The sequence below is a fragment of the Lepus europaeus genome, chromosome X (assembly GCF_033115175.1).
Source record: "Lepus europaeus isolate LE1 chromosome X, mLepTim1.pri, whole genome shotgun sequence".
NCBI lineage: Eukaryota > Metazoa > Chordata > Mammalia > Lagomorpha > Leporidae > Lepus > Lepus europaeus.
In genome coordinates this window covers 108141437-108154660 of record NC_084850.1, presented here as the reverse complement: position 1 = coordinate 108154660, position 13224 = coordinate 108141437, and the positions used below count along the sequence as shown (strand labels likewise).

The 13224-nt window shown below is 37.7% G+C and overlaps 1 protein-coding gene across 6 annotated transcripts in view; it reads left to right on the top strand.

The window, feature by feature from the left end:
- The window catches only part of USP9X (ubiquitin specific peptidase 9 X-linked), a 136846-nt gene that overhangs the window by 91330 nt on the left and 32292 nt on the right, over nucleotides 1–13224 (top strand). For all 6 annotated transcript variants that reach the window (XM_062183741.1, XM_062183739.1, XM_062183740.1 and 3 more), the window contains 6 exons: nucleotides 156–322; nucleotides 7308–7416; nucleotides 7643–7789; nucleotides 8362–8508; nucleotides 8802–9024; nucleotides 11482–11702. In XM_062183741.1, the coding sequence (XP_062039725.1) occupies nucleotides 156–322; nucleotides 7308–7416; nucleotides 7643–7789; nucleotides 8362–8508; nucleotides 8802–9024; nucleotides 11482–11702 (1014 nt within the window). The remainder of the gene's footprint in view (nucleotides 1–155; nucleotides 323–7307; nucleotides 7417–7642; nucleotides 7790–8361; nucleotides 8509–8801; nucleotides 9025–11481; nucleotides 11703–13224) is intronic.

Genomic DNA, 13224 nt, shown 5'->3' with positions numbered 1-13224 from the left:
TCATTTCCAGAGTATTCCAAATGGACCTCGAGAGTTGCAGGTAGAGACGGAGGCCAAGTGGTCCATGTGCGTGGGTAAATTTTAAGCACTAGCTGGAAGTTGGTATTTTTCTTAATGCTTTTCAAGATGATTTTCTCCCAATTATAATTTTACAGACTAATGCAGGCAATGAACCGGACTTGGAAGATGAACAAGTTTGCTGTGAAGCATTGGAAGTGATGACACTGTGTTTTGCCTTGATTCCAACAGCCTTAGATGCGCTTAGTAAAGAAAAGGCTTGGCAAACATTCATTATAGACTTACTGTTGCACTGTCACAGCAAGTAAGTATCTTTTTTAATTGTAAGGAGTTTGATGTTATTTTTGTAAGCAGAAATAATTTATGTTGGCAAAATGCATCCCAGAAATACTTATTATTATGTCTGTAGTACATTGGTGCTGAGAAAAACATTATCTAACAATCTTTTGCTTAACCTAAATTTGTTTGGTTACAGTTTCTGCAGAATGCCAATGTATTCTCAAAGTACTAATTAAGTTATTCTAATTTCAGTTTCACCTAAGGTATCTATATATTATGCCTCCTTTTTAAAAAGCCTGATTTATACTATTTCATTATTATATGACATTGGCCACCTGTCTTGGATTTCTAGATGCCAGGGTTTTTTAATCAAACTGTTAATTTTATGTTAAATTCATGAGATGGGGCTGTTGTTAAGAACTTTTGCAGTTTACCCTGAAAATAATTATCAATTATAAAGCCCTCATTGCCATTTCAGGAGCGTCTAATCAGTGACAGTAATTTTGCTTCCAGCTTTTTTGTGGAAGTTAATCAGATTGTAGAAAATGTTAGTTTCCATACTCATATGAAACTGGTTTTGACCTTCATATATAAGGAAATTTAAACTTGCACTCTAATGTCACTGTTATGTGTCATTAGATCTGTCTTATATCCTATTTTGTGAAAAGACACAGAAAATGTTCACTTGGTTTATTATTGTCACATGCCATTCAGCAAACAGAATTCTTTGCTGGAAGGTTAGTGTTAAGTCAAAATAAGCAATTTGCTAAAGTGATGGCTAGTGGTAAATAAAGCTTTAAAAATGTATGAAATATAGTGGAATATTCAACTTGGCCACTCTAGAAGATGTTCTACAGTGCCTGGGGCTCAAGTGGGAATGTCTACTATTTTAAGAAGTTCCTTGAATAATTTCTTGGCGATATCCAGTCCAGCCTATTCAGAAACTCATTTAAATAGGGTCCCCACAAATCAGGGTAGTCTGAAAATACTCAATCATACATACTTACAGTGATAGTTTATAAATTAGGTATAGTTACAGATTAGCAAAAGCTCTGCATATCGAAAAAGATAAGCAAGTCTAGTTGCACTTAGTAATGCGTTTATGGAGTGGTAAGAAAGAGGAAAGATGATTAGCCAACAGTTTTTGGGTTTTTTTGTTTTTTTGTTTTGTTTTGTTTTTGTTTGTTTTGCTTTTTATACCACTTTATTCCAACCTGAGCACCTCAATATAAAACTAAACACTGGTGAACTGTTTTCCTTACTAATTCTGAATTACTGTAATGTACAAGTTCTGCTAGCAGTTCAACACTTAAATAGATTAAATCATCTGACACATGGTAGATTTCATATAATGAAAATACCTAAAATAATTAGTGCAATATACTGAACTGATCAAAATAAAATGAACTTTGGAAAACAAGGCTGTAAGATTGTTACTAACATTGCAATACTTATGTTACAAATTACAGGAATATTGTTTATTATGGTTCTTCCCATGTAAGAACAACTGAAACCCCTTCATTTCAAAGGAGGAAGAGAAGTTAATTAGATGTTTTAGTAACTGTACATTTTGTATACTTTAAGAAACTCTTAAATATTACAGAAAAGTAATAAACATACGGAGACTACAATGCAGTATCCTATTTACAGTACAGCTGAAGATCAAATTTAAAATAATCAAGTTTAAATGTACATAATTGTTAGTACATTGACTGTATTATGCTCAAAGGGAACAAATAGCCAACAGTTTTAATGAGATCAGACTTGGAGATAGCAAATTTATATTCCTGTTGATTATTTTAATTGATATATTTTTAAAATTTTTATCTAATTGAAAGGCAGAGAGACAGAGACAGGCAGAGAACTTCTATATACTGGTTCACTCCCCAAATGCTTGCAACGGCTGGGACTCAGCCAGGTCAAAGTAAGAAGCCTTCTGCCTCAGTCTTCCATCTCCCACATGGGTGGCAGGAACTCAAGTACTTGAGCCTGCTGCTTCCCAGGGTGTGCATAGCAAGAATCTGGAATTGAAAGCAAGGACTTGAACCCAAGCACTCTGATATGGGATGTGAGTGTCCCAAGCAGTTGCTTTACCACTGTCTCAAATGCCTGCCTCTTGATTTTTTTAAACCTTTAAATTAAGAATTTGTTTTACCTCTTAGGCACGTAAAAATTAAGAAACTTGATTGAATGGTTTTCTTTGTCCTCTACCCTTTATAGAAATTTCCCTTTATGTAAGTTAGAACCATTTCACCTCTCTCTTTCCTAAAACTTATACACAATGAAGTCAAGGAGTATAGAAAGCTCTTATCTCTGTGTATCTCTGTTATCTTGCCTGTAATAAAAGGAATATTTTAAGGTTGTGAGCTTTCTGAACTTAGGAATTTGATTTTCTGAGTACTCACTATAGGTTTAAAATTTTTGTTTATAGTTCATAAGAATTTGGTAGCAAGCCTGATCTGAATGTTAGTTGGCATTAATTTTCTAAAATCTGAATCCACAAACATCTGGCACCAAGGGTTTCATGTTAGGACTTGTGAGCTTGCCTATCTGAGTCTGCTCCTCAGGTGGAGTTTATACCTGAATAATCACATAGATACACTGAATAACCAATATAGATATTATAAAACATTTCTTAATCTCTGTAGCGACTTCAAAGTAGACTGCCAATGGAGGTACTAAGACTATTGAAATTATATGACTGAGTCATGCCATCGCTAAATACCCAAACTAAGGTTGAAAGTTTTCTGCCTCTTGAATTCTGATATATTTGTGCCACATGGTTTGAGTTTGATTACAATCCATCACCAAATATGTGAGTCCCTACTATGTGCTTGGCAATTAAAATCCAGTCAAAAAATGGGTTTTAATCTAGTATTGTTTTGGTATGCCGGTATCCTTCATCCGAGTGCCTGGATTTGATTTCCTGACTCCAGCTTCCTGTCAGTAGAGACAGTGATAATAGCTCAGGTTATTGGGTTCCTGCCACCTGTTTGAGAGACCTGGACTGTGCTCCTGGTACTGAACTTGACTGTTGCAAACATTTGGGAAGTGAACCAGCAGATAGGAGCTTGCTCTGTCTGGTGTTCTCTTTCTCTTGCCTCTCAAATTTAAAAATAAATAAATAATCCTAACTCAAATAAGGTAGTTATTGTACTCAAGGAATTTGAGACAGAAATGGTGCCACAAAAGGTAAAGTACCTTGAGAATTAGAAGAAGAATAAATTACTTTCTACCTGGAAGGAGCAGAAGTGATGGTTTTATGCAGGATGTAGCATGTGAGTAAATGTTTGGATAGGATTTATATTTGCTTAAAATGGATTATAGGCATAGCCAGTGTTCTCCCTTTCTCTCACCCTCACTCCCAAGTCTGTTTCTTTGACTTCATGTATCTTTGAGTTCCATGCATTTTTTTTCTTACACTGCTTCTACCTGCATCTAAGCAACCAGCACCCATTGCCTGGATAACTGCAGTATCCTTGATCTTCCCACCCCTCGTGTTTACACCCCTCTGAACAGTTGACCACTTTACAAGCAGAGTAGTCTTTGCAAAACAAAAGCCAAAGTACTTTACTGTTTAAAATCTTGCAGTGTCTTCCCATTACCGTTGAATTCAGTCCAAATATTAAAATTTGGCTTATGAGTACTCCACAACCAGGCCATTCCTTCTACTTGTAAGTTTTTAACTTAAATGCCCCCATTTTCCAGTAATTTTTCTTATCCCTAGACTAGGACAGTTTCCCAGACCTCTGTTCCTGTTAGTTGATCTGCTTCCATATCATAATGCTGACCTTATTTTATTGTAATTAGTTGCAATTGAAATTTAATTCCTTTAGGTGTGATATACTTTTCCAGCCCTCTCCAGAGCCTGTCGCTTTATACTCTGCCTACTTAACTCATTTTTATATCTCTCTGATCCCTGAAGACATTTGGCTTGCTACTTCTGGGATAGTGCTTTCAGAGCAGAGCTGAGTGTACTGGTTTCAGGTTAATGGGAGTCAATTTGACAGTCTGTTATAGAGAGATCTAAGTAGTAGTAAATTTCAAAATAATAGTCTTATTTATTTGGTAAGTATTTATCAAATACCCATTGTGTACTAGACACTATTCTTGTCACCAGGGATTTAGCAGTAAGCAAAATGGACAAAATCTCAGCCTTCTTGGAGATGCCAGAAGGGACGAGGAAGGGAAGACATAACAGGAAAATATACCAGTATGGTATATAGATAGTAATTGCATATTACTATCTGTAGTCTCTAAATAGTAATAAATGCTGTGGAGAAAAATAAAGCAGGAAAGGGGAATATAAAGAGTAAGGAAATAGTGGGGTGGTTTTATAGAGACACTAAAGAGGGCTTCACTAAGGAAGTGACCTTTAAGCAACTCTCTGAAAGAGTATGGTAATGAAATGTATAAATATTGAGAGAAGTATTTTATAAGTCATTCCAAGGACATTGACTTATACCCTAGGTTAAGATATAGGAATCTTGGAGGGTTTTGAGAACCTAACAGCATTATAAATTTATTCTTTTTTTTTTTTTGACAGGCAGAGTGGATAGTGAGAGAGAGAGAGAAAGGTCTTCCTTTTTGCCGTTGGTTCACCCTCCAATGGCCGCTGCGGCCGGCACATCTCACTGATCCAAAGCCAGGAGCCAGGTGCTTCTCCTGGTCTCCCATGGGGTGCAGGGCCCAAGCACTTGGGCCATCCTCCACTGCACTGCTGGCCATAGCAGAGAGCTGGACTGGAAGAGGGACAGCCAGGACTAGAACCCGGGGTGCCAGCACCGCAGGTGGAGGATTAGCCTATTGAGCCGCGGCGCTGGCCTATAAATTTGTTCTGGTTGATATCCTGAGAATAGGTTATAAAGTAGCATGAGAAGCAGTTAGACCATTTCATTATTCCAAATAAAAGATGACAGAAGTCATAGGAAATGACCAGATTATGGTATGTTGTTATGATAGAGACTATAGGAGTTGTTTACAGAAATATATATTCCTTTTGAATCAGTCTAGAAGTCTGCATATGCTTGAGGGTGTTGGATTAGCGATTGACAAGCACCAACTCTTTTTGTACCCTCCCCTATTTTATTTGGGCTGTATACCTAACTTGTTTAAGAATAAATAAGCTAGGCTACTGGGAGTGAGACACACCTTTGAAAATTTGATAGAAGTTATTGATTCCCACCCCCCCAAAAAAAAAAAAAAAAAGGTACTGCTAACTTTGCTTTATTTGGGTTCTCTGCTTCTCCCACCCCTCCCGCAATTTTACTTCTATTCACAAAAATCCTGGGAGACTTTTTTGAATCCCTCTGGTTTTTAGGCCATGGATTGTTTTCAGAGGCCACTTTAAAAATCCAAGAGATGGTATGGGCATTTGGTGCAGTGGTTAAGATGCTGCTTGGGACACCCACATCCCCTATCAAGAGCCTGAGTTTAAGTCCAGCTTCACTTCCAATTCCTACTTGATTCCATTAACCCTGGAAGGCAGCAGGTGATAGTTGGAGTTCTTGGGTCCTTATCATCCATGTGGGAGACCCAGATTGAGTTCCTTTTTTTTTTTTTTAAGATTTATTTATTTTACTTGCAAGTCAGAATTACACAGAAAGAGGAGAGGCAGAGAGAGAGGTCTTCCATCCAATGGTTCACTCCCCAATTGGCCACAGTGTCCGGAGCTGCACCGATCTGAAGCCAGGAACCAGGAGCTGCTTCTGGGTCTTCATGCAGGTGCAGGGGCCCAAGGACTTGGGCCATTTTCCACTGCTTTCCCAGGCCATAGCAGAGAGCTGGATGGGAAGTGGAGCAGCTGGGTCTCAAACCACCACCCATATGGGATGCCGGCGCTTAAGGCAGGGCATTAACTCGCTGCACCACAGCACCAACCCCCAGATTGAATTCTTGGTTCCTGGCTTTGGCCTGGCCCAGTCCCATCTGTTAACAGGCATTTAAGGAGTGAAGCAATGGATAGAAAATCTACCTCTGTCTGTGTGTCTCTGCCTTTCCAATAATTTTTTTTAATCCAGGAGATGAGTTAGTACACCAAATGTATAATGTCAGGTTACTTTTACTTGAATTGTAAATTAGGCTCTGAACTCCCTGGCAAGCTAACAGAGTCAGAAACAGTTACCATGAAATGTAGTTGGTGATGTCTGTAAGACATTCATGTGCTTAGGAGATCCTATATTGTAGGTTCTAGAAAGATTACTTTCTTATGGAACAGGCCATGATAAACATGTAGTATTAAATTTGTAACTGGTTCTTGAGTACCTACTATGTGCCAGACAGTATTCTAAATCTCAACTCCATGCAATGTTAAATAGATACCTCCACGCTCTTGGCATCTCTGCCATCTTAATTGTAGTAAGATCTAGGTACAGGAGCCCTGGCTGCTGCACTTCCAGTCTAGCTTCTTGCTAATGTGCCTGGGAAGGCAGTAGATGATGGCCTGAATGCTTGGCCTCCTGACATTCACGTGGGAGACCCGGTTAGAGTTCAGCTTGGACCAACCCCAACTGTTGCTGCCATTGGGAATGAGCCAGTAGATGGAAGATATCGGTCTTTCTGTCTGCCTCTTGTCTCTGCCTTTCAAATACACTTTTTTTTTTTTTTTTAAGGCTTGCTTACTTACTTACTTATTTATTTAATTAATTAATTAATTTGAAAGGCAGAGTTACACAGAAGCAGAGGCAGTGAAAGAGATCTTCCATCTGCTGGTTCACTCCCAAATGGCCACCATGGCCAGAGCTGGCCAATCCAAAGCCAGCAGCCTGGAGCTTCTTCCAGGTCTCCCCCTTGTGTGTAGGAGCCCAAGGACTTGGTCTGTTTTCTTCTACTGCTTTCCCAGGCCATAGCAGAGAGCTGGATTGAAAGTGGAGCAGCTGGGACTCAACCCAGTGCCCATATGGAATGCCAGTAATGCAGGCGGTGGCTTTACTCGCTATATATACCACAGCTCTGGCCCTGTAAATAAGCTTTTTTAAAAATATATTAAATGTGAAATATTTTTATTTCAGGACTGTTCGTCAGGTGGCACAGGAGCAGTTCTTTTTAATGTGCACCAGATGTTGTATGGGACATAGACCTCTACTTTTCTTCATTACTCTACTCTTTACCGTTTTGGGGGTGAGACTTTTTAAATATGCTTATCAATTTGATTCATATCTTTAAACATAAAATTCATAAATTAGTGATTCTAGTTTGCATTAAAATTAGGTCAGTCTATTTAATAAGATACCAGTAATTTCTCATACTATTTTGGCTTTCTGCAGTCTTTAACTCTGGGTTTTTAAAAAGGGGATTCTAAGCATAAATGTATAAATTCATATTATTCGACTTTTTTTTTTTTCAGAGCACAGCCAGAGAAAGAGCTAAACATTCAGGCGACTACTTTACTCTTTTAAGGCATCTTCTTAATTATGCTTATAATAGTAATATTAATGTACCCAATGCTGAAGTTCTTCTCAATAATGAAATTGATTGGCTTAAAAGAATTAGGGTAAGTTTGTTGTTAATAGTGTTTGTCATGTTATTAATACATGGAACATTTTATTAATAGGTGGTTTATTAAATGGAAAGAGTAACGAAACAGACCAAAGAATATACTTCACATTGTAGAATATTAGTAATTCGTGATTCCCAGAATGAATACTTTGTGCATAAAATGCTTTGCTTACTTAAGACTTGGAACATTAATGTTCAGCTTCTTCCCTGTTAGTATTTTGAATCTTTTTCCAAATTCTCATCTTTTTTTAGAAGAAATTTAAATTGCTTTCATCAAAAATGAGTAGGATGAACTAGCATGTTTTGATCATTATGCCAGATAACTTTTTCTTAGGCAGAATTATAGGAATTTATTTTCTGAAGAAATTTGTGGTTTCTAGTCTTCAGATTAGCATTTCTTCTAGCAATTTGTAAAGCCTACTTTTAGTAAGTTCTGAAGAAAACTTAAACTTGCTTGAATGGAAGGGTTTTAGAGGAATTATATCACTCCAGCTCTGTCTTATTCTATGTCCTGCCTCCCTTTTGACCTCCCTTAAATAAGTTATTTGATGGTATTTTCTTTGGCAGGATGATGTTAAAAGAACAGGCGAAACAGGTGTTGAAGAGACCATCTTGGAAGGCCACCTTGGGGTAACAAAAGAGTTGCTGGCCTTTCAAACTCCCGAGAAAAAGTTTCATATTGGTTGTGAAAAAGGAGGTGCTAATCTGATTAAAGTAAGCTTTGTAAAAGAACGTAGTATAACCTTCTAAATGTTTATCATCAAATACGTATGATTAATTTATAGTATCATATCTTTGATGTATTATCTTGATGTTATTTCTTTATTAAGTACTATAGTACTTAATCAGTTCTTAATACTTATTTTTTTATCCTGAGGAATTGAGTATGTTTGGTTATAGTATATTGTGTTTTAAAATGTAATCTTTTTAGAAAATCTAAGTTTTCTGAGTTGTAACAAGATCTTAAATAACATTGCTAATGTGTAATTCTTTTTTCAACTCTTTAGGAATTAATTGATGATTTCATCTTTCCTGCATCTAATGTTTACCTGCAGTATATGAGAAATGGAGAGCTCCCTGCTGAACAGGCTATTCCAGTCTGTAGTTCACCAGCTACAATTAATGCTGGTTTCGAGTTACTTGTAGCATTAGCTGTTGGCTGTGTGAGGAATCTCAAACAGATAGTAGATTCTTTGACTGAAATGTATTACATTGGTACAGCAATAACTAGTAAGTATTTCAAAATGCAAAATGTGTTTAGTAATTATTTCAAATTCTGTTTTCATACTCTTTTTAGTAAACATGGGTTTTTTTTTTTTTCATCTGTTGGTTTAACCATTTTAACAAATGGGTGCACAGTTAAAACTAATATTAGCAGACAGCCTTAGTAAAGAAAATTTTTCAAAATCATTAAATGTTCTCCTACAAGTGGTAAAAGTGGTTGGCAGAGTAAACTTCATCTTGTTAAATCTGAAATAAAACCTAAATTCCACAGAGTAAAAAGCAACTATAGTAAATTTCAGAGTTCAGATTTATAACTTTAATTTGCATGCATTAGAAAAAACTTTCAGGCCCCCACTTAGAAAGTCATCTTTGTGTGTGTGTGTGTGTGTGTGATTTATTTATTTATTTATTTGAAAGTTAGAGTTATACAGAGACAGAAGGAGAGGCAGAGAGAGAGAAAGAGAGGTCTTCCATCCGCTGGTTCATTCCCCAATTGGCTGCAACGGCCAGAACTGGACTCGATCCAAAGCCAGGAGCCAGGAGCTTCTTCCGGGTCTCCCATGTACGTGCAGGGGCCCAAGGACTTGGGCCATCTTCTACTGCTTTCCCAGTCCATAGCATCGATCTGGATTGAAAGTGGAGCAGCCGGGACTCAAACTCATGCCCATATGTGATGCTGGCACTGCAGGCGGCAACCTTGCCTGCTACACCACAGCACTGGCCCCTAGAAAGTCTTCTAACATAGTTTTCTTGTGAGTTTGAATAAAACCTGATTTTGTGTTCTCAGGAAATGCCCATGGCAAGTTCATGAAATAGACCACAACATAGACTCTAGACTTTTCATATATGGAACTGATGCTCAAAGGGGTTGAGGGCAGTAAATCACAGAAAAAGCAGAAATAAACACAACTGAAGCTGTTTTGTTTTTAAGAGAAAACCACAGTTTATAACACAAGAATATAATTGATTATAGTAGATCCTAAAATACTTTTTGATATGTTGTATTTCAGAATATAAAGAAGTTTCCAATAACACCTTAGGAGTTTCTGGTTAAACTGCTTAAAAGCTTAGACCTTTATTCTATCACGTCTACAAACAGTTGAGTTTTTTTGTTATATTTCTGTGGTAAAAATCTCAAGTACTAAAAGAACATACACTAAAAAGTGTGTTTCTGCCCATTTGTTCCTTCAGTCACCTTTGATACCTAAAACCATTCTCAATTCTTGTATATCCTTTGGCATCTCTTGCACAAAGTCTACTTAGAAATCTTTAGTCTGCGTTTTTAAACCACAGTTGGGTATATAGTACACACAACATTATTTGTTTGCTTTGTTTTCCACTTAATGATGTATTTGTCATTGTTCCCTATCAACACATGAATATTTACCCAGTTCCCTTTATTGGCCATATACTTTTCAGTTTCACTATACTTAATTTTAATTAGGTCCTACACACTGATGTTATTTACATTGCTTCCTGGCTTATTCTAAGATGGAAGGAGAAGATAGGAAGATGTGATTTGCACTTCTCACAGAACTTTCAAATCCTCTATTTCCTTTGCTTCTCAAAATAGCACTATCAATATAGGCAAAATCAAATATTACTTTTACTATTAGATATACTAGGAGAAACAGAAGCTCACCTGAAGGTGAAACAAAAGAGTCTGGAAGTATTAAAATCAGGATGTAAATCCAGATGGTCTTGGAATTATTTAAAACTGAGCAAGCTGTGATGTGTGTTGATGTATTTATATGATGCTTCATGCTATGATGTGTTTGCAGGCACTTTTTAAAGCATAAATATACAAAATATTACGGCAGTTCTTGACTAAACAAAGATAAACTGAAGTTAGCACATAGACATTAGTGGTGTGTCCTCTTGTATAACTACTTCAGAGACTGCCACAGAGTAAAACCATCAGGTAAAATATAAATTTGTGTGTATTTGGATAAGAATCTGCAGTGGTGGGGCTGGCGCCAGGGCTCACTTGGTTAATCCTCCGCCTGAGGCGCCGGCATCCCTTATGGGCAAAAAGTTCTAGTCCCGGTTGCTCCTCTTCCAGTCCAGCTCTCTGCTGTGGCCCGGGAAGGCAGTGGAGGATGGCCCAAGTGCTTGCGCCCCTACACCTGCATAGGAGACCAGGAGGAAGCACCTGGCTCCTGGCTTCGGATCAGTGCAGTGCTCCAGCCTTAGCGGCCATTTGGGAGGTGAACCAACAGAAGGAAGACCTTTCTCTCTGTCTCTCTAACTCTGTAAAAAAAAAAAAAAAAAAAAAAAAAAAATCTGCAGTGTTACTTGTTGCTGCCGTATCGGATTTGTTGTAGGGGAAAGCAAACTTAGGGTACTGCTTCAGGTGGCTGTTGGGATGGTAGAATTGTTGCTGCTAGTGTTGCTTTATCAGCCTAACAAGTTGAAAGGATGAAATGGTTGTGTTTATGCTACAAGAATCTTTTCTTTTCTCAGCTTGTGAAGCACTCACTGAATGGGAATACTTGCCACCCGTTGGGCCCCGCCCACCAAAAGGATTTGTGGGGCTGAAAAATGCTGGTGCTACTTGTTACATGAATTCTGTGATTCAGCAACTCTACATGATTCCCTCCATCAGGAATGGTATTCTTGCAATTGAAGGCACAGGTAGTGATGTAGATGATGATATGTCTGGGGATGAGAAGCAGGACAATGAGGTAAATCTTTTTTTTCTTTGTTTAAAGTTTCTGATACCAGATATTGTTTTCTCTAAGAAAGTATTGTACTTTCTTTTATTATTGTTGTTTTTAAGATTTACTTAGTTGTAAAGCAGAATTAGAGAGATACTTTCCATCAGATAGTTCACTCCCCAAATGGCCACAACGGACCGAGGCTGGGCCAGGCTGAAGCCAGGAGTCTCCAATTCCATCCAAGTCTCCCACATGTATGGTAGGGACCCTAGCACTTGGACATCTTCTACTGCTTTCCTAGGTGCATTAGCAGGGAGCTGGATTGCAAGTGGAGCAGTCTGTCTTCAGTTGGCCCCCATATGTGATGTCAGCGTTGTGGGCAGTGGGTTAACTCACTTTCCCATAACACCAGCCCCAAAAAGTACAGTACTTTCCTCAAACCTGTTAAGGTGTATTTGAAAGTAGAGGGGGACTCTCCCAGCATAGACTACTGCCTCTTGATATAGTATAGTGCTAACTTTCTACCAGGCTTTAGTTTGCAGTTAATTTTTATGATAGTCTGTTTTCATGTCTTTAAAACAACAGCTAATGTACTCCTCTTCTTTCAGTAGAATTTGGAGTTTTTGTGTAATGGTAAGACTCATTTTTAATAATAATTGGAATTATATTTGCTTTTCTATTTCATATATCTCTGTTGGTTTATGGCGAGTTGTAGGTTTTTTGCCAATTTCATTGGGGATACTTGTTTTAGGTTACTTTTTTATTTCCCCTAGATCATAGTTATAATTGCTTAGGGAACTTCTTGCTACTTGATGTTAGTTACATGGTCTTGTGGCAGAATTTAGGCTGCCTATGGAGTATCCAATGCAGAATAAAGTAATGAAGATATTAGGTTGTACTGACAAACCAGAGTTGACATAAGTATGGTAGGATTCTTCAAAAAAGAGACTATGGCAGAATTTAAGTTATCATGTTTATATCCCTTTGTTTGTATTTCACCTTTTCCTGTTTATAATGTTGATGGGAGAGAAGCCAGAGTGCACTGTAAATATCTTGAGTGCTTTCGTTCCCTTAAGTCAACAGAACTAGTTTTGTTCTGAGGAAGTAACATCACTTAAGGGGCTTCTGAAACTTACCTAAAACTCTTCCCCAAACCTATAGGACCAGAGATTAGAGTCAGGGCATTTCTATGTTGTTTTAAAAGCTTCTTGGGGAATGGGAAGCGTATGAGTATACCCATAGCTGATTAAGAATCCTGCTCTGAGGGAAAATTGGAATTCAAATTCTAGCTCTGTTCCCCATCATATCCCCTGAATGTTGAGTTAAACATAAATGGATACCAGCAAGAAATAAATGAAGCACACAGAATACATAGAATTTCAAATAAGGTCCACTCCCTTTGTTTCCATGCTACTCTCTGCTGTGTTGTCTCTTAGCACTTCACTGGACAGTGAGATTTTTCTTGGTTTTTGTTTTGTTTATATTCTTATTTCTTGCCTTAGACAATAAGTTTCTAATGGGCAGGGACTAGAGATTGTCTGTTTCTGCA